The following is a 24,648-nucleotide window of genomic DNA, read 5'->3' on the forward strand; positions in this document are numbered from 1 at the left end:
GCTCTGAGTTGTCAGCACAGAGTCTGACACGAGGCTCAAACTCACAAACCATGAGATCATGGCCTGAGCTGAAGTTGGAAGCCCAATTGGCTGAGCCACCCCGGCACCCCTGTTCATTGGTTTTAAAAACAGCGATATAAAGTATTCCAAAGTAGAATGTAAAGTTGTGTAGTAGATAAGGCTAGGCTGGTGATGTGTTCAAATGAACACACACCAATGAAATGGAAATAAGCAGATGATCAGCCTATACACTTTGCCGCCAATCTGGCTGCAAGGGTCCCTGAGCACCAAAAGTGCAAGGTACATCCTTGATAAAATGTTGCAATAATTTTCTATTCTAACTAGCTTAAATAAAATGTAACAGTACTGATTTTTCCTTCAACCTCATGAAACTAAGGATTCTAAATCTGTTGAGGTCTGTGACTATTAAAAACCTTGAAACCCTCCTTGAATTTTAGTTTAATGTTTCAGTTAAATTTTTAAATTATTTTAGTTTTAGGGGCGCCTGGGTGGCGCAGTCGGTTAAGCGTCCGACTTCAGCCAGGTCACGATCTCGCGGTCCGTGAGTTCGAGCCCCGCGTCAGGCTCTGGGCTGATGGCTCGGAGCCTGGAGCCTGTTTCCGATTCTGTGTCTCCCTCTCTCTCTGCCCCTCCCCCGTTCATGCTCTGTCTCTCTCTGTCCCAAAAATAAATAAAAAACGTTGAAAAAAAAAATTAAAAAAAAAATTAATTATTTTAGTTTTAATTTAACTTTAGTTTAAGTTCTTTGCTTTATTCCTTTGCTCAAGAAGTACATCAGTTGGGATTCTGATAGATTTTTGTTTCTACCTTCAATAAACTCAGAAAAAAATACTTTTTCTAGTGGAACCTAGAATCAAATGGTAGAAACAGAGAAGTAACAGACACTGACTGTTCTCATACTTTCAAGCTACTGTCCAGGAATACAGGAAGAATTTAGAATCTTTTTTTTTTTTTTTTTTGGTCTTCCTTTTCAGAGAGGCGGGGCTCAAGATTTAGTCTGTAGTTCAGATGCCTATTAATGACTGTTCTGTGGCAGCTAAGCCAAGAGAACAAACAGCTGCCCTGTTCATTAATTTGAACAACACCAGGTCCAGAGCTTGTGCTACAAAGCTTTTTGCTCCGGGATGGAAATCAATGTGTATCCTCACTGGAAGTTATGTTTTCAAGGACCTCATGTAAGTAATTTGGCAATTCGATAGAGCTTCATCATGAAAATTGCAGTCAGAAAAAATGAGGACATTACAAGGAAGAAGAGGAAAGCTTTGGTTTTAAGTCTGTCCCAGCCATCTTTTTTTTTTTTTTTTTTTTTCTAATGTCTTCTTTTTACTGCTAACTCAGGTTAGTCATTCTGTGGTTCCTATTTATTTCTCAGTTACTGTGCTGAAAACCCCCGTCTCCTTAGCATTTCTAAACTGAGCTGAAAATGAACTCTTTCCCTCAGATTCCTAATGTCTTCATCAGATAAAGTGGGTTTGCTTTTACTTTATGAAACTCTGCTTCATAAATGCAGTTTATTTCCCAAAGTGTGATGTTTGTTGCAACTATTTTTACTTTCTCCTTTGTTTTTGGTACATGATGCATAGAGGGGCCCAGCTGATACTCCTTTCTCCCCCAGTTATTTAACTTTTGACGAACCACATGGGGGAGAAGAGTGTGTTTACTCTGAGTTAATTAGTATCCAATGATAATGGAAATTACCATGTTTATCAAAATATATCTATGTCATATACTGTAGTATATTATAATGTAACTTATTTAACTTCAATTTTTTATTGAGGTGTATGGAAATCCAGATGTTTTAGGAATTATCATCACATTTCAATTTGGTGATTAAACAACAACAACAACAACAACAACAAAATATATATATATATATATATATATTAGTTTGTTTTTAAGATCACATAGGGGCACCTGGATGATTGAGTCTGTAAAGCATGCGATTCTTGGTCTCAGGGCTGGGAATTCAAGCTCTACATTGGGTATAGAGATTACTTAAAAGAATAAAATATTTAAAAAAATAAAGATCATCTACAGTTAAGGAATGGTTTATGAGCAGTTTTCAATCAAATAACATCATTCTTGCAATTATTGTCAACACAGTCGACTTCCAGCTATGTATCATTAATGCCTAATATCAATTTGCCTTCCTCACTGAGAATTTATTATCTTTATTTTTTTGTAGCAGTTGCACTTATGTTTAGGCTCAAGGTCAGATTTTCTGAGTTCTGAGTTGGAACTTCTTAGGTTTTTTTTTTTTTTTTCCCTGTCATGTCTTCAATGAAATCTAAGAAATGGTTGTCTTTAGTTACAAAGGTAATGGTTGTTCTGACTCCCATTTTTCATGGAACTGATTTTTTTTTTTTTTGATGTGCCTTGAAATTACCATTTCACCCATCTGCCTAATGTCTGGTGGTTCTACAACCACATCAACTCTGAAATACTTTATGTAGTTTCTAAGCTCCCTTTCAAGATACTCTTCCCCTTAATACTACACCCATATTTTCCAGTATTCCTCAACAAAACTTTTCTCCTGTCACGCTAGTCTCCTTTACATATTATTGTCCCCCCCTTATTATGTTCAACCACACCATGCTCTCTTTTCAAAAGATGCCCATCTAAAATGTAAAATTAATAGGATTTCATGACAGAGTGAATTTGAGAGCTAATGGGGCAGGAGTCAAAGATGCCTCCCAGTTACTGGGTGGAGGATGATACCCTTCACGGAGAATTAGAGTAGAGAAAGCCCAAGTTTATGGGGGAGAAGAGACTTTCTTTTGGGCAAGTGGATTTGAAGTGCCGGTGGAACACAGCCAAACGCAGATGTCCTGAAAGGAGTTGGTTATTTGGGTTTGGACTGAGAAGACCGGGCTGGAGGTTCACATTTAGCAAAAACTTAAAATGCTAGTTTGTGAGGCCATGTAGGTGGATGAGGTCACCTTAGGTGTATAGGGAAGTGAGATGAATGTAAGCTAAGAAGGGAATTCCATAGGGCTTTGGGGGTTAGCGGTTTGAGGAAGGATAGCAGCCAGAGAGGTTGCGGGTGGGCAGGAAATCAGGTGTCATGGAAGCCTGGGAAGCACAAAGTTGGAAGAATGAGGCAGTGACCACAAGTGTAAAGAAGGGGTTAAGAGAAGGGCCGCCGAAGGGCAGAAAAGACTAAGGGCCCGGGCAATCGGAAAAAATGAGTGGGGAAAGAGGGAACTGGCCAGGAAAACACCACTGAATGTTTGACATAGCACACAACACACTGAAGTCTCTGGGTCTCCACAGAGTTTTATACCTTGATAATGTCAAAGAGTCTAATCCTCTAGGACTTAGAAAACTGTTATATGTAGAATATTAGAAAAAGCGTGCTGAACCGGCCAGGAGTAAAAGTATAACAAACTGGGCTGGGCATCAGGGGCATTAAAAACGTCTGGCGAAACAGGTAGAACAAGAAATGTAGTTGGGTGCCTTGGGCTAAGAGTGTGCCGGCTGGTGTATTTCAAAATAGATTTGAATTTTAGGGGCGCCTGGGTGGCGCAGTCGGTTAAGCGTCCGACTTCAGCCAGGTCACGATCTCGCGGTCCGTGAGTTTGAGCCCCGCGTCAGGCTCTGGGCTGATGGCTCGGAGCCTGGAGCCTGTTTCCGATTCTGTGTCTCCCTCTCTCTCTGCCCCTCCCCCGTTCGTGCTCTGTCTCTCTCTGTCCCAAAAATAAATAAAAAACGTTGAAAAAAAATTAAAAAAAAAAAAAGATTTGAATTTTGTTGGATGAATTATGCGTATCACAATAGGTATCTCTGACCCATATCATTCTCCAGGTCCCCAATCAAAGGAAAATGCCCTTTAGGCACTGTAAATCCAACATATCCAAATCAGAGATCCTATCTCATCACCGCCTCCAGCCCATCCCGGAACCTGTTCCTTCTCTGTTTCAGACGGCTCTGCTGGCCACCCAGCTGCTTGAAATAGAAACCTCAGTCATTCTCTTACATCATCAGGCCTCCCATCTCATCTCTGCCATCAAGTTCGGTCCGTGCTTTCTCCACATTCTTTTGATTCCATCCTCTTAATTCCCACACCACCACCTTAATTCGGGTCCTGAAATAGGATTCCTGACTGGTCCGCCTTCTTCTAGTCCTTCCCCCTCTTCCTGACCCATCTTCCACAATTGTAATTAAGCAAATCTGTTCACATCACTCCCCTGATTTACAAAACCTGCCCGTTCTAGCGAGGAGAAAGAAAGGCTGACCTTCTCAGCAAGACATCCTACAAGGCCCTCGCTGACCTGGCTTTACCCCATATCTTAGCTGCATCTCGTTGCTTTCTGCCTCCACATCCAGCGTATAACACCATTAAGTTTCCCCTGCTCTTCAACTCACCATGCTTTTTTACACTGAATCCCCTGTAAAGTCCGAGCATCGGTGCTGTACTAGTAAGATCATAAGCTTGGGTGCTGGAGGAGGGGAGATGGGGAAGTTGAATCCAAGTGACATGGACTAGCCATAGAGAAAGGAACAGGGATGGCAACGACTTTTTTTTTTTTTTTAAGATTTTATTTCTTTCAAGTAATCTTTACACCCAACATAGGACTCAAACTTACAACTCTGAGATCAAGAGTCACATGCTGTACCGACTGAGCCAGCCAGCTGACTGGCAATGACTCTTTGATAAGAGATAGGATCCCCCCATTTCACTCAATGCTTATTAGATTGTATTTCTTTTTTAAAATGTTTATTTCTTTATTTTGTGAGAGGGAGAGTGCGTGTATGGGTGCACCCACGAGTGGAGGAGGGGCAGAGAGAGAGGGAGAGAGAATCCCAAGAAGGTTTCATGTCATCACCGCACAGCCTGATGACTGTGAGATCATGACCTGAGCCTAAATCAAGAGTTGGACACCTAACTGACTGAGCCACCCAGGCGCCCCAGATTGTATTTCTTTTAAAAGTTTTTTTTTTTTTTTTAACGTTTATGTATTTTTGAGAGAGAGAGAAAAATAGCGCAAGGTGGGGAGGGGCAGAGAGAGGGAGACTCAGAATCTGAAGCAGGGTCCAGGCTCCGAGCTATAAGCACAGAGCCCGATGCGGGGCTTGAACTCACGAACCATGAGATCATGACCTGAGCTGAAGTCGGAAGCTCACCCAGGCACCCCCCAGATTGCATTTCTTACATAAGTCATGGTTCAAGGAACTATCAGGGAGACAAACATACCCAACAGAACAAACTTCAAGGAATTTCTGATCTGATGAGAAAAATAGGACATAGAGAGTAACTAAAGTGACCGATTTTCTTAGGTTCCTTATAAAAGATCAGATCCATTATTTTACAGTCATAAATATACACATTCAAAGATACCAGGTAATTAAGTGTGAAATGAGTAATCAAGACAAATGCTACAGGCATTTAGAAGAAGAAGAGATTATTTTGGGATAGGGTGTTCCGATTAGGTTTTATTTATTTATTTTATTTATTTTTTTTAAATTTGTTTTTTTTTTTAAGTTTATTTATTTTTGACAGAGACAGAGTGTGAGCATGAGCAGGGGAGGGGCAGAGAGAGAGGGAGACACAGAATCCGAAACAGGCTCCAGGCTCCAAGCTGTCAGCACAGAGCCCGACGCGGGGCTTGAACTCACGAACTGCGAGATCACGACCTGGGCCGAAGTCAGATGCCTAACCAACTGAGCCACCCAGGTGCCCCGCGATTAGGTTTTAAAACAGAGATAGGACCTGAAGCATGAGTAGGCATGTAAGTAGCAGGAGGGATGATGGCCTTCTCATTGTGGGCAATGACACAAAGTGAGGCAGAGAAGGATCTGTTCAGGACAAAAGGATTTGGGTAGGACAAAATGTGGGTGACAGGAAGAGGTCAGGGTGTGATTCTGGGGGACCTTCAAAGCCAAAGTTGATGTCCTAGGCATACCTTGCCTAGCAGGGAATGGGGAGCCACTGAAGTTTTTCTTAAGCAAAGAAATGACTTCATGAAAGCAGTCCTTTAAGGGGGGATTGACCAGGCAGCAATGTGCAGGACAGATTACAAAAGCAAGGGAACACAGGCTGGGTGAGCAGGTAGAGGCACAGTAATTTAGGTCTAAGATGCCATGTTTTCCTAATTCCAAGACACTATTGACATAACAGTTTGTAATAAAAATAATTCTACATGAAATGCACACATTGATTATAAGATAAATCTTGATTTTAGGTATGAAACATCATAAAGATGTAGGCAATTTGGAATTAAGGAAATAAGGGCACCTAGGTGGCTCAGTCAGTTAAGCATCAGACTCTTAATTTCTGCTCAGGTCGTGATCTCACAGATCATGGGATCGGGCCCCATGTTGGGCTCTGTGCTGGGCGTGAAGCCTGCTTGGGATTCTCTCTTTCCCTCTCTCTCTTGGCCCTTCCCCTGCTCTCTCTCTCTCAAAAAAGAAAAAAGAATTAAGGAAATAACAGGATGAACTAAGATAGTGATAGTAGGAATAGGAAGGAAAGAGTAGCTGCAAAAAAAAAAGGGGGGTGCCTGGGTGTCTCAGTTGGTTAAGCATCTGACTCTTGATCTTGGTTCAGGTCATGATCTCACAGTTCGTAAGATTGAGCCCCATGTGGGCTCTACGCAGACAGCATGGAACCTGTTTGAGATTCTCTCTCTCTCTCTCTCTCTCTCTCTTCCTCTGCCTTTCCCCCCACCCTGCACACACAAACACCCATGCTTGCTGTCTCTCTCTCTCTCTCTCTCTCTCAAGATAAATAAATAAACTTTAAAAAACAAATCCAAAACCATTTTGAAGAAGTTGAGACACTGGATGTTAAAAGTCAGAGAGAAGATTACAATGACACTGTGCTTTTGAGTCTGAATGCAAGTGGCAAGTTGGTACCATTAAAAGACATGGGGAAGTCAAGAGGAAAAATAATGAACCAAATTTTATATATTGAGTTTGAGGTGAGGAAATATCTAGCAGGCAATTGGGACGTGGGCCTAGACCTAGGAAGAAAGGTCAGGCTAGAGTGTGCATCCACAGAATTATCTACACAGAAGTCAAAATGGAAGACTTGAAAGTGAATAAAACTGAAGGATGGAGTATGTAGAGGACAGGGGGCAGAGGTGTAACCCTTAGGAAATACCCACATTTGGAGACAGGAAGCAGGGCAGGGAAGAAACACGGAATGATATGAAAGGTTGGATTGGATTCCTTCCAGGATAGGGGCATGAAAGTCATGAGAAGGGAAAGGTTGAGGCTTTATGTTCATGCTTAGGATTTATAGACGTTAATGATGTGTACTTGGATGTGTCTCAAGCATTCACACAAGTATGAAGAAGCCCACTTCAGTCCAACGGAATGTCCATGTGGGACCCACCTTCATCCTTAGCTGTAGGCTCACTACCAGGTGGGGGCTATTCCTCAGCTCCAGGGGGTTTGGACCAGTATCTTGGCTGGTTCCTCAGCCTATGCTGAGAAATCATGAAGTTTCCCCAAAGGCTTGTTGCTGGTATTGAGTGCTGTTGATTTTAGCCAGCTCCTTTTAGGTGCAAAAGAATATCCTTCTCTCAGAACTCTTTAATAAGCAGGTATTTTAGAACATAATTTTGTTGACCTAACTTTTTATAACAGAGCCAAAGTTAAAGACAAACTAGTTTTTAACACTTTTCCAGTTCTTCTGGAATAGCTGTGCAAATTAAACTTTGTGAACTCCGATTGGTCAGGGATGGCTGAGCTGTCGCTGGCTTACCACATTCCCTGAGCAGACAAATAAGAAAATTATTTGCTGGTTTGAAATATGATACTTTCATAGCTCATAAAGAAAGATACATTTAGGGCACCTGAGTGGCTCAGTCAGTTGAGCATCCGACTTTGGCTCAGGTCATGATCTCACAGTTTGTGAGTTTGAGCCCCAAACCAGGCTCTCTGCTATCAGCGCAGAACCCCGCTTCGCATCCTCTATCCCCTCTCTCTCTGCCCCTCCCTTCCTCGTGCACTCTGTCTCTACTCTCCCTCTCTCAAAAATAAGTATTAAAAAAAATAAAGATAGACTTAAAGATCCCCAAAAAGGGCAACAGTTCACAAAAGCAAACACATGGTCATTGCATTTATTTGTACTTTTCTTCTATAATTGGGAAAACTGGCCCAGGAATGGCTCACAACCACAGGTGCTCTAAAAAGCTGATTGGCTGACATAATACACTGATTAGCCATTGGGGATATGAATAGTGATTAAATGGTCCTGAAATATGAATTTCAAAAGGCCTCTCTTCTTGTTATGAATACCTTCATCAGTACCTTTGTAAGCATATCTTTCCAGCTCATGCTCTTGCAAACCTGAAGTTGGCATACAGTTTAGGACGTTACTGAATTATTTTCAGTCAATGTAACCTTAATCCTTATGTGCTTTTCCTAAAGGGAAAAGAATTGTTTTTCCCCCTATGTAGTGTAGCCTCATCAGAGCAGTAAGAGAAATCCTCTCTGTTCTGTGAAGGTGCCTATATGACTTGGTTAGGCTATAAACAATCTTACGCAGTGATATCTGGTTTGTCAGATGTGTTTTATCTTTTTTATATCCTCAAGAGATTCTGGCAATTAAAAGTGTTGTGCCTGAGATACAGAGTAGGGTGAGGGGAACAGTTAACGAAAGGATATTTATTAAAGGGGAAATACCCAGTGTAATACGGTGATTAGTTGCTCATTTTTTTCCATGTCTTGATTTCTTCATGACACTGGCTAAGGGCAGGAATGGCAAGTACGTGGCACCGTCCCTGCCTTCCTCCCATCCTACCCCAAAACAGCATAACAGATACCAGAAGACTCTTTTCCATTGAACACAGTCTTTCCCATTTTCCACGCAGTTTTCTCAGCAGCCACTACCAAATGGTCAGAGTTGGGAATTGAAATGATGGGGTTGGGGATTCTTCCCGGTTTATGTTTTTGACGTGAGTATCTTCTGATTGCAAGGAAACAGGGCACCTTAAGAAAAAGAGGATTTATTTTAAGGACACACATGGATTGAAGTCGTTCAGGATCCAAGGCAAGTCAGGGACTGGATTCTCTCCCTATGGCCCACCTGTCCTACCTTTTATAACATATCTGCTGTGACTATGATTTGTGCCTCATTTCCCAATCCACTACCAACTGGCCAATCCTCCCAGTATTCCACAGTCTAAATGCTTCCAAGAGCTAGTATAGCATGCTTAATCAGTACCCTAGTGTCTATTAGTAAGCATAGCCTTGGTGCTAGGTCTTTTCATAGGCCATGGACAGGCAATCCTTGGGTACACAGCCCATAGACACTGGCAGTGTTTTATTCCTTTATTTTAGTGGAGTTATCCAGGTATACTCACTTTATGAAAATTCAGAATTCAACACATACTTATTTATTATGTGCAAGTTTCCTTGTTATATTTCAATAACAAGTTGATTTTTTTTTTAAAAAAGGGCCAAACCAATCTCATTTTCTTTTTTGAAGGCTTTATAAAACTTGAATGGCAGAAGACTGTCATAGACATTGTATATCTTGATTTTAAAGGAGATATCTTTAAAAGTCTCTTAAGGGGCGCCTGGGTGGCGCAGTCGGTTAAGCGTCTGACTTCAGCCAGGTCACGATCTCGCGGTCCGTGAGTTCGAGCCCCGCGTCAGGCTCTGGGCTGATGGCTCGGAGCCTGGAGCCTGTTTCCGATTCTGTGTCTCCCTCTCTCTCTGCCCCTCCCCCGTTCATGCTCTGTCTCTCTCTGTCCCAAAAATAAAAAATAAAAAATAAAAAAAAAATAAAAAAAAAAAAAAAGTCTCTTAAGACATTTATGTATGCAATTCAGAGAGATGTGGCTGGATAATATAAGAGTTATGTGAATTCTTTTTTTTTAAGTTTATTTATTTAAGAGAGAGAGAGAAAGGGAGAACATGGGAGGGGCAGAGAGAGAGGGACTGATAGAGAATACCAAGCAGGTTCCACACTGTCAGCGCAGAGCCCTATGCAGGGCTCAAACTCACGAACCGTGATATCATGACCTGAACTGAAATCAAGAGTCAGATGCTTCACTGACTGAGCCACCCAGGCACCCCAAGAGTTATGTAATTCTTAACTAGCAGAACAGCATACCCAAAGATTGATGAGCAAGTTCAACCTGGAGATAGGTTTCTATCATAAGAAGGACTGTGTTTAATATAAAGAGAAAATATAGGGTAGTGGCTAAACATGTGGGATCAAGGCCTGGGTTCTTCTGTATAACAACTGTGTGACCATAGGCAACTTTCCCTTTTGTGGTTTCCCCCTATCTATAAAATGGGGGCGATGAAATCTACATTTTTGTTGTTAGGAGTACTGAGGGAATGTAAATAAAGTCTTTAGAATAGTAGAGTACTAATACATGGGCAGAATTTATAGAGAAGCAGAGTACTTTTTTAATTAAACCACCAAATAAAAGAGGAAAATAAGTCCCTATTAGAAGAAATGTTCCCAAAGTCAGATGAACGTCTGTTGGGGATGATTTAGAGAGGTCTCCTCCTTCAGTGAAAAGGGTGAGTTAGATAATCTTTTAATATTAAGGATACTCGTGGTGCCTGGGTGGCTCAGTTGGTTAAACATCTCTGACTCTTGACTTGGGCTTGGGTCATGATCCCAGGGTTGTGGGATCCAGCCCCACTATCAGGATCCATGCTGGGTGTGGAGCCTGCTTAAGATTCTCTCCCTCCCTCTCTCTCTCTCTTTCTCTCTCCCTCCCTCTGTCCCTACCCTGCTTGAGGTCACTCACTCTCTTTATCTCAAAGGAAAAAAGATTTAGGATTCTCTGATAACCTAATTATGCCATAAATGCTTAAAGTTATTCTGTTTATGGAGTAATCTATAGAAAAATATGATTTTATTATATTATAAAGCCATAAAAGTGCTTTTTTATAGCTTGTAGAGCCCTCAGATTAAAGCCAAAGGAAGCCAAACCAAGCATACAGACTGTAATGACTTGGGAAGATTTTTGATATGTTAATTCACTCTGTTAAATAGCAAAGTAACAGAGATCCAGAATTATAATATTACCTATAGAAATGTGATCTCAAAAAGCCAGAGGGAAATGCTCCTACAGCTCCTTGTTACAACTACATCTTAAGAGAATATAGGGGAAAATTCTAAAAAGAGGGCCATTTCATTCATTTCATTTTCATTTCAAGGTGAAATGATTCATGAACACAGAACTACTAGACTGTATATGGAAATATACAGTTCTCAATATTGGTCAAACAAACATAAAATCTACAAGTGGCTTAATAAGGCACAAATTCTCAAAATTGTATTATCTTTACAAAATGTATTTATATTTCTAGTTACATTTTTTCCTAGCTATCATCTTTTTTTTAATGTTTATTTATTTTTGAGACACACACACACACACACACACACACACACACACACAGATTTCGAGTAGGGTAGGGGCAGAGAGAGAGAGAGACACAGACTCTGAAGCAGGCTCCAGGCTCTCGGCTGTAAGTGCAGAGCCTGAGGTGGGGCTTGAACTCATGAACCACGAGATCGTGACCTGAGCCGAAGTTGGACACTTAACCAACTGAGCCACCCAGGTGCCCCTGCATTAAGTATTTAAAAAAAAACATTGTACTTGGGGGTACCTCGTAGCTCAGTCAGTTAAGCATTGACTCTTGATTTCAGCTCAGGTCAAGATCTCACAGTTTGTGCATTCAAGCCCCGCATGGGGCTCTGTGCTGACAGTGCGGAGCCTGCTTGGAATTCTCTGCCTCCTTCTCTCTCTGCCTCTCTCTCTCTCTCTCTCTCTCTCTCAAAATAAATAAACATTTAAAAATTATATTGTATTTATACATAGAAAAAAGTGCAGATATCTTAAGTGTACAGTTTGAGTTCTAATAAACTAAACACACCCATGTAATAAGCACCCAGATTTTTAAAAACTGAACATTTACATTGTTTTTTAAAAATAATTTTTTGTAACTTTCAAAAGAAAAAAATTAGTGTTCTTTTCTGGATATTTGCTGCTATGGCGTGTAACTTCATTTATTTATTTTTAAATGTTTTATTTTTAAGGAATCTTTACACCCAACATGGGGTGAACTCACAAACCCGAGATCAAGAGTCACATGCTCCACTAGCTGAGCCAGCCAGGTGCCCCTGGCATGTAACTTTAAAAGCAATATGCCCATCTTGAACATCTCCTGGGAGTTTCTTTTTTTTTTTTTTTTTAATTTTTTTTTCAACGTTTTTTATTTATTTTTGGGACAGAGAGAGACAGAGCATGAACGGGGGAGGGGCAGAGAGAGAGGGAGACACAGAATCGGAAACAGGCTCCAGGCTCCGAGCCATCAGCCCAGAGCCCGACGCGGGGCTCGAACTCACAGACCGCGAGATCGTGACCTGGCCGAAGTCGGACGCTCAACCGACTGCGCCACCCAGGCGCCCCTCCTGGGAGTTTCAATAGCACTTGTGGTAGGCAACATAGTAGTTTCCCAAAGACAGCCATGATCATCTAGCCATGATCCCTAGAATTTGTGAATGTTTCCTAATACAGCAAAAGAGATTTTGCAGATGTGATTAAGGATTTGGAGATGGGAAGATTATCCTGGACTATTTAAGTGGGCACAAGACTCTTTTTAAGTGAAAGAGGAGGAGAATCCAAGGAGATGTGACAAGGAAAGCAGAGGTCAGAGGGCCACAAATCAAGGAATTCAGCCTGTAGAAGCTGGAAAGGGCCAGGAAACGTTGTTACTTGCTCCCTAGGGAAGGTAGACCCACTGAAAGTTTTTGTTTTTTCCTAATTATTTTATTTTATTTTATTAAAAAAAATTTTTTTTTCAACATTTTTTATTTATTTCTGGGACAGAGAGAGACAGAGCATGAACGGGGGAGGGGCAGAGAGAGAGGGAGACACAGAATGGGAAACAGGCTCCAGGCTCCGAGCCATCAGCCCAGAGCCTGACGCGGGGCTCGAACTCACGGACCGCGAGATCGTGACCTGGCTGAAGTCGGACGCTTAACCGACTGCGCCACCCAGGCGCCCTAATTATTTTATTTTTGAGAGAGACAGAGACAGCATGAGCTGGGGGCTAGAGTGGGGGCGCAGACACACAGAGAGAAAATCCCAAGCAGGTTCTGTGCCGTCAGCACAGAGCCTGATGTGGGGCTCAAACTCACAAAACTATGAGATCATGACCTGAGCCAAAACCAAGAGTCAGCTGCTTAACTGACTGAGCCACCAGGTACCCCCCACTGATACCTTTAAAAAAAATTGACATATATATTATACTTTATATATATATTACATTAGTTTCAAGGGTACACCATAAACATTTGGTATATGTATATACTGTGAAGTGATCACCACAATGTCTAGCTAACATCCATCCCCAAACATAGTTATAATTTTTTTCCTATGATGATACCAACATTGCTACTCTGATTTTAGCTGGGTGAAACCCATTTCAGACTCCTAACTTCCAGAACTGTCAAGATAATATATTTGTTTTTAGTCATTAAGTTTGATGTGATTTGTTATAGCAGCAATAGGAAACTAAGACACCCTCTGGTGAATCCGTGTCCAGAATCATGTATCTTACTGCTCACTTAGTAGCTTCATCTGGCTACTTCATAGGCATCTCAAACATATACCAAATTAAAGCTTCCCTTTTAACTCCCCAAACCTGGTTCCTGCCTCAGCTTTTCTCTCATCTTGGTAAATGGCACCCATCAACCAATTACTAATGCCAGATACCTGGAAGTCACCCTTGTTTCTTTTCCTTCCTTTTCTGTCATTCCCTCATAGCCAATCCCGAATTTTCAGTTCTACTTCCAAACTCAACCTCATAGCCATCCGCTTCGGTTGAGTTTCACTGCCACCATTATTATTATTATTATTATTATTATTTTTTACAATTAATTGTATTCTCTTTAATATGAAATATGTACATATATTGCAAAATACAAAAGATATTATAAATAGGTATTCACTGGAAAAGTCCATCCCCTTGCAGCCTGTCGGTGTTACCAGTTTTTTACGCATCCTTTCAGTAATTTTTTTTTACACTGCCACTATTCTTTAAATGCTAATCCAGGGGCGCCTGGGTGGCGCAGTCGGTTAAGCGTCCGACTTCAGCCAGGTCACGATCTCGCGGTCCGTGAGTTCGAGCCCCGCGTCAGGCTCTGGGCTGACGGCTCGGAGCCTGGAGCCTGTTCCCGATTCTGTGTCTCCCTCTCTCTCTGCCCCTCCCCCGTTCATGCTCTGTCTCTCTCTGTCCCAAAAATAAATTAAAAACGTTGAAAAAAAAAATTAAAAAAAAAATGCTAATCCATTCTCCACATAGTAGCCCAAGTGCTATTTTAAAAAGAAATCTGATGGCACTTCCTTACACAAATCCCCTTAAGATCTCTCCTTTTGTGTCTGATATGACCTTCCAGTAGCTCCAAGCTAGTTGCAGGGTAACTGATAGTACATTGAGTACTCTGCAAATTAGAGCTTCATTATTAATGTTTATTTATTTTTGAGAGAAAGAGAGAGAGAGCGAGAGCGCGCGAGAGCACAAGCAGGGGAGGGGCAGACAGAGAGGGAGACATAGAATCCAAAGCAAGCTCCAGGCTCTGAGCTGTCAGCACAGAGCCCCAATGTGGGGCCGTATCTCCCAAACTGTCACATCATGACCTGAGCTGAAATTGGACGCTTAACCAACTGAGCCACCCAGGCACCCCTAGAACTTCATCATGAATTGAAATACACGATGTGCAAAAGTTTGATCGGATTTGAAAAACATTTTTAAGTGTTTATTTATATTTGAAGAGACAGTGAATGAGCAGGGGAGGGGCAGAGAAAGATTGAGACAGAATCTGAAGCAGGCTCCAGGCTCTAAGCTGTCAGCACAGAGCCCTAGCTGGGGCTTGAGCTCAGGAGCTGTGAAATCATGACCTGAGGTCCAACACTTAGCGAGCTGAGCCACTCAGGTGCCCCTGAAATTTGCTTTATAGCAACAACTCTGGATGGGTTGTTAGATTATTTAAATAGTTTTACCTGTGGTAAATTACTTAACGATTGTAAAAAAATGTTTTACTGTTTTGTAACACCAACTCATTCAACGCTTGTCACTGGTGCCTTAGCAATTTGAAAAGATCACTAAAAAGTCTTTATTAGGAGCTGTGGGAGCCTTTTCCCTGACACCTTTTCTGCTGCTGCCAAGTTCCCCGCCGGACGTCCCTGGGGCAGGGCTGGTGGGAAGTTTCCTAAAGAGGAGGCCTAGGCTGAGCGTCTTATAAGGATCAGCCGGTGTGTGGCTTGTTTGGATCATCATCAACCCTCCATCAGAGCCTTCTAGGAGACACGGTCCTGGAGCGACAAGGGTTTAACTCAAGAGATGGCTCTGCGGCTGACCAGCTGCACGGCAGAATTGTTTTGGTGATAGCCTATAAAATGCCGGAGGGAATACAAGGCCTAATTCCCCCTGGGTGCAAGGCCAAAACCACTACCCTGGGTGAGGACCCGGGCTCCCGAGCGTGCGTGGCGGCACAAGAGAAGGCGTCGGGGCGGGAACAGAGCGAGACCAGCAAGACCCCGACCGCCACGACAACGGAAGGCACTCCGCGCCCCCTCACCGGCCCCCTCCAAAGACAGTTTGGCCAGGGGGTGGGGCACGGGCGGGCGCAGCCAATCACAGGGTCGCTCTCAGGTTACGTAAGGGCGCGTTCGCCGATTCGGCGCTCGGGGTGGGCGTGCAGGGGCGTGCGTGGCTGGGATCTAGACCCGAGTCGTCCGCGCGCTCGGCCGACGTGAGGAAGGCGCGGGGGCGGTCTTGGGCCGGCCCGCTTGCTGGTGCTGCGTTCGGCTCTGCCCGCGAGGCGGGGCGGCGGCGGCGTGCGAGGGAGCAGCGCGCCAGCGTGTGGTGAGAGCCCCGCGTCGGCCGGGACTCGGGAGACGGGCCGGGGAGAGCATCCTTCGGACCCCCACGGCCTCTTCCTCCCGCCCCCGCCTCGTGGCCCCCGCAGTCCGGCGGCCGCCCGTTACCTCTCCGCGTCCCCAGGCCCGCACAGACCCCGGCCTCGCCCGGTCTTCGCAGGCCTACGTGCCAGGGCCCCTCCGTATTCCTGTTACGGGCTCCGTCTTGTGGCCCGCGGAACAGACCGCTTCATTGCGGGCCCCGGGCGGGTAGCCGGAGGCCTGGCGTGATTCCATCCCCCGGGCAGCGCTGCCCTGTAAGGAAAGGGGCTGTCCTGGGAGATAGTGAGGGTTCTGTTACGGGGGTGTGCAAAAGAGGGTGGAGAGCTCCCTGACAGACAAGTTGCCCTGGGGTGTAAAGGGTTGGATTAAAAGATGATTTTGAAGGTCTGCCCCCAACCCTGCCATTCTCAGTCTGGGCTTCCTTAGTAGTTTGACGCGCGTTTATTTTCCTCTCCAATCTTGAGCACACCTGTAAAATTGTTAGAGCACGAACAAGTATTCTGGGCTCCTCGGAAAGAGAGGAGTGCCGTGTAGCAGTCTAGATAATTGGCTAACCCAGCTAGAGAAGCTCTGGAAGAGGCCAAACCAAACTACAGCTCGGGAATAGGCTTCAGAAATTTCAGGCCGCTTTTACATAGCTCCTTCCGTCTTAATTGTAAGTCGCATCCCCGCTGCACCGAGGGAAGAGTGGTATGTCACGTTCTCTTAATTGCTATGGAGCCTGGCAAGACCTGCCACGAAGAAGGCCCGTGGATGTTAAGGAACAGACACTAGGCAAACACTGGATGTGTAATATCCTGCGTGCTGGGTCTGATTTTTAGTTCTGGCAACAAACTGTACTTTGGGGCAGGTAAATTATTTTGTCTGTACCTCGGTGTCCCCGTCTGTAAAATGGGATTGGTGAGAGGGCTCTCAGGATGAGATGGTTAATGTAAAGCTCTAAATATAGTTAGTGCTTAGCACCTCAGAAGTACTTAGCAGATGCTTACTGTTACTGTTTCCTCTGCTCAGTGACTACTTGAGCCAAGTGCTGGTGAGTCTTTTTCCAACATTTCAGTTGAGAGGTCCAGAGGAATATTTTTCTGGGAAGTGTTGATCATGTTGATCACCTTTTGTTAGTATGTAAAATGGTCACTCTTGAAAGAATGCAGGAAGTGGGCTTTAAGAATTGGGTTTCTCAGAGACTGCCAGTGAATTCGAGATGAAAGCATACTTCTCTGGAATTTAGCTATATTTTAGTTACAATTCTGGAATTAATAGGTGAAATGGGTGTAAATATCCAGCCCCTCCTGACTTTCTGAGCTTTAGGCTTGAGGAAAATGTGGACAACATAACTACTTCACAGTGTCTATTTAAAAGATTCTTAAAAAAAAAAAAAAGATTTCTTGTTTTGATAGTGACAATTTCAAGTATGCTGAAAAGGACAGAAGACAATATGACACCCTCTACCAGTCACCAAGATTTAACACATATTAACATGTTACCGTGTTTGTTTCACATCTCTGCCTATGGTATGATTTAAAAAAATAAATGTTACCTAAGCCTTTTCAGCCCCATTTTTCTTTCCCTTCTCTCCCTCTCCAGAGATAGTAACTACTTTCCTGAGTTGGTGTGTAACTTTACTGTAGAGAAATAAACAACATATGATGTTTTACACATTTAAACGGTACATTATACATTAAGACATTTACAAAAAAATGGTACCTTATTGTATCTAAGATTTTAGAATTTGTTCTTTTCCTCTAATGTTCTGTTGCTGAGATTCATAAGTGTGGACAAATATAGACATAGTCCATTCTTTTTAATTGCTGTCTGGCATTCCAGAGTGTAAAGAAATGAGTTTTATCTTGTTTCCTTTACATTGCACTTTATGCAACTTAAATCATGCTGGTATAGTTTAAGTCCATTTTGCCACATTTACTCATTCTATACTGGTTACGGGGACTCTGGTCACAGTTCTCAGTATAAAAATGTATCTTTGGGTATGACCTCTTATGCAGAATAAATGATAATGTATACTGGGCTGAAAAAAAATGTATTTTGTTTCTGGTGCTCCTATTTGGGAAAGTGAACTAGTTAAGATCTATTATGTGGCCTGGTGTCAGGTATTAGATTTAAGTTTCTAAAAATCAGAGACTAGGTCTTTCTCAGCTCTGTCTGCCTCAGCTCTCTTCATAGTTCTCTGCACATAAATGTTTGTGACATTGATTATTTTTACTTTTGGGGTTCTCATACCCTTCATATATTTGAAGAGTTGATGGTGCAATTTTCAAAACTTTGCACCTTTAGGTTTAATATTTCCAGTGCCTTTTAAGTTTTCCAATTTCCCCATTCAATTCAGAAACAAAATTAAAAGCATTTTATTTTTTTAAATTAAAAAAAAAAAGTTTTTATTTATTTTTGAGACAGAGAGAAACAGAGCATGAGCAGGGGAGGGGCAGAGAGAGAGAGGGAGACTAATCTGAAACAGGCTCCAGGCTCTGAGCTGTCAGCACAGAGCCTGATATGGGGCTCAAACTCACGGACCGTGAGATCATGACCTGAGCTGAAGTCGGATGCTCAACCGACTGAGCCACCCAGATGCCCCCAAATTAAAAGCATTTTAAAAAGCAAGGTATGAATATCAGTTTGTAGAATGTTACCAGTTGCATAATATGTGCTGTATGTATTTGTAAGCAAATACATCTGTATTTATATATGCATATAGTTTACTTATAGAAGTATAGATAAGAATATAGTAACTCATAGCATCCAGTGAGAAGAACTACATGGCTGGGGAACACAGATGAGAAGAATTTTTGCTATGTAGCCTCTTGTGATTTCTCAGTTTTAAACCATGCAAATGTATTACCTAATCAAAAAATAAGTTAAAATTATATATATACATATATATGTATATATATATAAAACTTCTCCCATTAAGCCATTTTACCATATTTTTAAGATTTAACTTCCTTTCCTTAAAGCTTTGGCCTTAATAACATTTTTGCCTTTTTCATTGTTGGTTTATTTAGCTAGCTTACTCTCAGTTTTGTTAGAATAACCTTTGACTTGGTAAATACTAAGTATTTTAGTATTGCAAGATAGAGTTTACTGTTCTTCTAAAATGAAAACAAATTAACCAACCATGAAAGATTTGCTTTGCCTCACCCAGCAAGTTGAATATCACCAACAAGTTATTCAACTCAAATTTTTTTTTTTTTTCAAAGTTTTTTTATTCATTTTTGGGACAGAGAGAGACAGAGCATGAACGGGGGAGGGGCAGAGAGAGAGAGGGAGACACAGAATCGGAAACAGGCTCCAGGCTCCGAGCCATCAGCCCAGAGCCTGACGCGGGGCTCGAACTCACGGACCGCGAGATCGTGACCTGGCTGAAGTCGGACGCTTAACCGACTGCGCCACCCAGGCGCCCCAATTCAACTCAAATTTAATCATCAGTGAAAGAGGGATAATGCACAAGAACATTTAAAATAACCATTTTTGGAAAAATATTTTTGCCTTTAACGATATTGGTAGTGCTTAGAGCTTATGAATACAACTGTCTTGACAGATGCTTATTTCATTATTTTGTAAATGATTTCTGTTGGGTGCCATTAGCTTTTACCAGAGATTGTGAAGTTCAGAATGGGCCTAATGATGGGGCAGTTCGTGTGCTCACAGAAGTTCTAGCCCAATACAGAGGTGAGATGGCCACTGATGAGATTTCCAGCGGGTTTTAGAGTATCCTGGTCTAAAAGGCAGCTCCCCTTTTACTGGCGTCTTTACTCAAGCTTCTCTGTATTACTGATTGCAAGTTCTTTTTTTTTTTTTTTTTAATTTTTTTTTTTCAACGTTTTTTATTTATTTTTGGGACAGAGAGAGACAAAGCATGAACGGGGCAGGGGCAGAGAGAGAGGGAGACACAGAATTGGAAACAGGCTCCAGGCTCCGAGCCATCAGCCCAGAGCCTGACGCGGGGCTCGAACTCACGGACCGCGAGATCGTGACCTGGCTGAAGTCGGACGCTTAACCGACTGCGCCACCCAGGCGCCCCATTGATTGCAAGTTCTAAGTATTGACACACTTCCTGAAGCAAAAGCATTGCATCCATGAGGTGGAATTTTACATTGATATAGAGAAGTTTAAAATGCTCCATAAAACATCTCTTATCCCTTGCCACCAATTTTTACTTTTGAATGAAAGGTGTAGATGGCAGGAGGGCAGAGGAGTTGAACAAAAGTATATATGTGTATGGTAAGGCCATACTGCTCAGAGGAAGATAGCAACTCAAAGGGGTGAGGTGGAGAGGGACCAAAGTTTATGTCAGGGTTTTCAGTAAGAGGCAACCCTGAGACTGGGTTTTGAAGAATGGGGAGGAGGCCAGGCAAGGCGAAAAGGAAGTTTTAGGTAGAGGTACTTCTATCTAGAAAGGCACAGAGATTTGAAGACTCACTGGTTGAACCGCAGGCACTTTGGTATGGCTTTGGCACCGAGTACAGGTAATTGTAGGTCGAGGAGAAGTGGTTGGAAAGATGGGCTAGGCCCAGGTCAGCAATTCGTACTTCATCCATAGGTTATGTATTCTGTCGATCATGGTAATCAGATTTACAAACTTCGGACCGATCACTCTGAAAGCCTGTGCGAGGCAGGCAAAGACTGGCAACAGGCAAATTCCTGTGGCAGCTCTTAACAGTAGTTCAAACCTAAAATGAGAGGTTGGGCTAGGAGATGTCCTGGTGGGGAGGAAGAGGAGGAGCTAGATTTGAAAGCTGTTTGGGAGGCGGAATTGACAGGGCTTGGGAGGTACAAAGTAAGGAACAGAGAAGACAAGGATGTCAGAGCATTTGGATGAATGGAAGTTCATAACTGACTTACATAACAAGGAAGGAGGAACAGAAATGAGGGGGAAAAAAGTAAGTTTGGGTTGGGCTACTGACTTTAAGGTGTTTGTGTATAAGACGAGATCTCTCGTAGGCATTTGGAGTTGTCCAGTTTGTAGGCACTGGCTGTAGGTGCTAGTGAGGCTTTGAAGGTAAGGGTTTTTATTTTACCGTTCTCTTCCTCAGCACTAATCACAGTGCTTTGTATATAGTGGGTATTTAGTGTGAGGGTGAATAGATCTTATCCCTTATAAAATGTGATCTTGAACCTTGAGTTAATTTCCTCTTTCAAGACCTGTGTTTCCCTTTTTGTAAAAGAGAGAGTTGAACTAGATCAGTTATTCTCAGTCACAGTTTTGTAGTAGACCGGTATGTTGGGATCAGTTGTGAGACATTGAAAGTAGTTTCTAACTAATTAAGAGCTGATGGTTGCTTGCCCTTTAAAGAGGAGTTGATTTATATCACTGTTTCTTAATTGCATTCCAGTGTGTTTTCTTAAGTGACACAGAAAGAGGTGGAATTAGTCAGCTGGAATTTCTTAGCTCTGGGTGTACCAGTGGGTGTGTCACACAGGAGTGGGGGTGGAAAAAAGGTTAAGAAGCACTGTGTTAAATGTTGGTTAAAGGCTTATTAGAACTTCAGAATTCTGTGTTTATATCTAGGACCTATCATTCTGGTTATAAATAATTTGTTTTTGCAACTTTAGGAACTCTATTTTAAGAATCTCTCAAAGCAAAAGAAACAAGTCATGGAGAAGAATGGGAATAACCGAAAGCTTCGGGTTTGTGTTGCGACTTGCAACCGTGCTGATTATTCGAAACTTGCCCCGATCATGTTTGGCATTAAAATGGAACCTGAGTTCTTTGAACTTGATGTGGTGGTACTTGGCTCTCACCTGATAGATGATTATGGGTAAGATGAAAGCATTTTCTTACGATATTCTTAATTGCAACAAGGTGTGCGGAGAGCTTGGCTCTTGGCCTCATGTGGACCTAGCTTCAAATATCAGTTGTGCCATTTAGTTTTTACATGGCTTGGAGAAGTTGCATCTTCAGGTTCCTCAGTTATACAATGGAATGAAAACCTACGTTGCGTGTTACTGTGGAGAACGGAGATTGTGCTGTAAAGCATCCATCACCGTGTTGCTGCTTAATAGGTGCTTGATAACTGAAAGCCATAAATATTTTTATTATTACTTGTTACATTCAGGAGAAATGCTACTTATAAATCTATATTGTGTGACTACAATAATGTAACTACCTGTAATGTATTTTGTGACTTCTAATGGTACTTTGTTAAAACTCATGTATAGATTGACAGCATCCCAAGTAGTAGATATGGAATAAGATTTAAAAAATCTAATTGATCTACAACATAAGGTAGAATGTTACATTACCATTGGTATTTATTTTGGTGATATTAGGTTTATTATTGATCACAGTCTAAATTTGAAAAAATGACAGTTGGGAAATCTTGGAATAGAATGTCTGAACCAGAGATAAACATTCATTGTGTTCTGTGTAATAAAGTGGCATTTAGTGCACTCTTGTGGCATAAAAATATTAATGCAGTTTCCAAAGATATCAATAATACACTATTACATGTGAGAGAACCTTGTGTTAAAGTACAATTGCCTTTTTCAGACTATTCTTTAAAAGCAAGACAACAACAACAGCAAAAGCAAACAAAAACCTGTCTCTAAAAACCAGTCCGCTCTAGGTAAATACATAAATACATAAAGTAGAGAAGAAACTTATGGCTAGCTCAAAAATTCATAGGTTTTAAACATGTCAAATGAATTCTGGCTATCTAAGAAAATCCACTGGGTTTTCGTGTGTACATAGAGCAAAGTAGAAGAGAAATTTTAGCCAGAGCCTGAGATGAAAGTCTAAGTGGTTCTTTTACTTCTGTGAGAAGAATTTGACAGGAAGACTAGTGGAAGAGAGGCTGTGAAGGAACTTGTGCTAGGTTTCTTATCTGCCAGCCACTATAAGGTTAGAAAGGCAGTATTTGTTTGGTGAGACTGATAGATAGGAAACTTGACTGGTACTTAATGGAAATGTTGTATGAAGTACACTGACATAAGTTTCTGGGAGAGGAACTGGATGACTGGGAAACAAAAGTGAGAAGGTAACCTTTTCCCTGTAGAACCTTTTGTATCTTAAATTTTAAACCATTCGAATGTATTATTATATTAAAAGACATTAAAACAACAGAAAAATAAGCTACCTTCTATTTCAACTACCTGGGTACTTTTTTTAAAAACAGCATTTTTAGGGGTGTCTGGGTGGCTCAGTTGGTTAAGTATTTGACTCTTGATTTCGGCTCAGGTCATGATCTCGTGGTTCACGGGTTTGAGCCCTGCATGGGGCTCTTCGCTGACAGCATGGAGCCTGCTTGGGATTCTCTCTCTCTACCTACCCCCTTGCCCCCCCCCCATCTCTCTGCCCCTCTTGCTTGTACCCACGTGTGTGTTCTCTCTCTGTCAAATAAATAAACATTTTTTAAAAACATAGTATTTTTATACTCCTAAGAATTGGGTGAAAAAGAAAATCAAATAAGTAACAACAGACTACTTAGAAATTCATTTGTTCATTCATTTCCTATAAGTTGGTAATAAAATTTTTTTTTAAATTTTAGAGCAGTTTTGGGTCTACAGCAAAATTGAGCAGAGGGTTCTGCCTTCACACATGCATAGCCTTTCTCATTTTCAACATCAGCCCTCCATCCCTAGTGGTACATTTGTTACAGTTGAACTTAAATTGGTACTTCATTATTATCGAAAGTCCGTAGTTTACATTAGGGTTCACCGTGGTGGTTTAAATCCTATATGTTTGGGCAAATGTATAATGACACGTATCTACCATCATAGTATCAGAGTCGTTTCCTTTCACTGCCCTAAAAATCTGTACCATCTCCATAGATTTGCCTTCTCCACAATGTCATAGTTGGAATCATAAAGTACACAGTCATTTCAGATTGGTTTCTTTCACTTAGTAATATGCATTTAAGTCTCCATGTATTTTCATGGTTTGATATTCCTTTCTTTTTAGCACTGAATAATATTCCATTTTCTGGATATACCATAGTTTATTGATTGATTCACCTACTGAAGGGCATCTTAGTTACTTCCAAGTTGAGGCATTTATGAATAAAGCTGCTGTATATATCCGTTTTGCAGATTTTTGTGTGGACATAAGTTTTCAGCTCCTTTGGGAAATACCAAGGAGCATGATTGCTGGATTGTGTGGTAAGAATATGTTTAGTTTTGTAGGAAACTACTGAGCTGTCTTCCAAAGTGGCTGTATCATTTTGTTTTCCCACCATCAGTGGGTGAGTGTACCTGTTGTTCCACTTCCTTGTCAGCATTTGGTGTTGTCAGTGTTCTGATTTTGGCCATTCTAATAGGTTTGTAGCAGTATCTCATTGTTTTAATTTGCATTTCTGTGTTCTATGATGGGGAGCAGCTTTTCATATGCTTATTTGCCAGTTTTGTATCATCTGTGATGAGGTGTCTGTTAAGGTCTTTAGCTCATTTTTAAATCAGGTTGTTTTGGGGCACCAGAGTGGCTCAGTTGGTTGAGCATCCAACTCCTGATTTTGGTTTGGGCCATGATCCCCGGGTCGTGGGATTGAGCCCTGTGTCAGGCTCTGGCTGAGTGTGGAGCCTGCTTAGGATTCTCTCTCTCCCTCTGCCTTTCTCCACTGCTCATGCACACCGTCTCTCAAATTAAAAAAATTAGGTTGTTTTCTCTTACTGCTGAGTTCTTCTTTTTTTAAAAATTTATTAATGTTTATTCATTTTTGAGAGAGAGCGAGCGAGAGAACATGACAGCAAGTGAGGGAGGGGCAGAAAGGGAGACAGA

At 41.9% G+C, this 24,648-nt stretch overlaps 1 protein-coding gene across 11 annotated transcripts in view; it reads left to right on the forward strand.

Moving 5' to 3' along the window:
- GNE (glucosamine (UDP-N-acetyl)-2-epimerase/N-acetylmannosamine kinase) overlaps positions 1-24,648 on the forward strand; it is a 72,845-nt gene that overhangs the window by 16,272 nt on the left and 31,925 nt on the right. For 4 of the 11 annotated variants that reach the window (XM_058694909.1, XM_058694907.1, XM_058694912.1 and 1 more), the window contains one exon: positions 21,489-21,694. The exons of 1 other annotated variant lie outside the window; for it this stretch is intronic. In XM_058694909.1, the coding sequence (XP_058550892.1) occupies positions 21,531-21,694 (164 nt within the window). In that variant the 5' untranslated portion in view covers positions 21,489-21,530. 6 more of the 11 variants (XM_058694918.1, XM_058694915.1, XM_058694911.1 and 3 more) reach the window with 6 other exon arrangements.

Source organism: Neofelis nebulosa, chromosome 12 (genome assembly GCF_028018385.1).
Source record: "Neofelis nebulosa isolate mNeoNeb1 chromosome 12, mNeoNeb1.pri, whole genome shotgun sequence".
Lineage (NCBI taxonomy): Eukaryota > Metazoa > Chordata > Mammalia > Carnivora > Felidae > Neofelis > Neofelis nebulosa.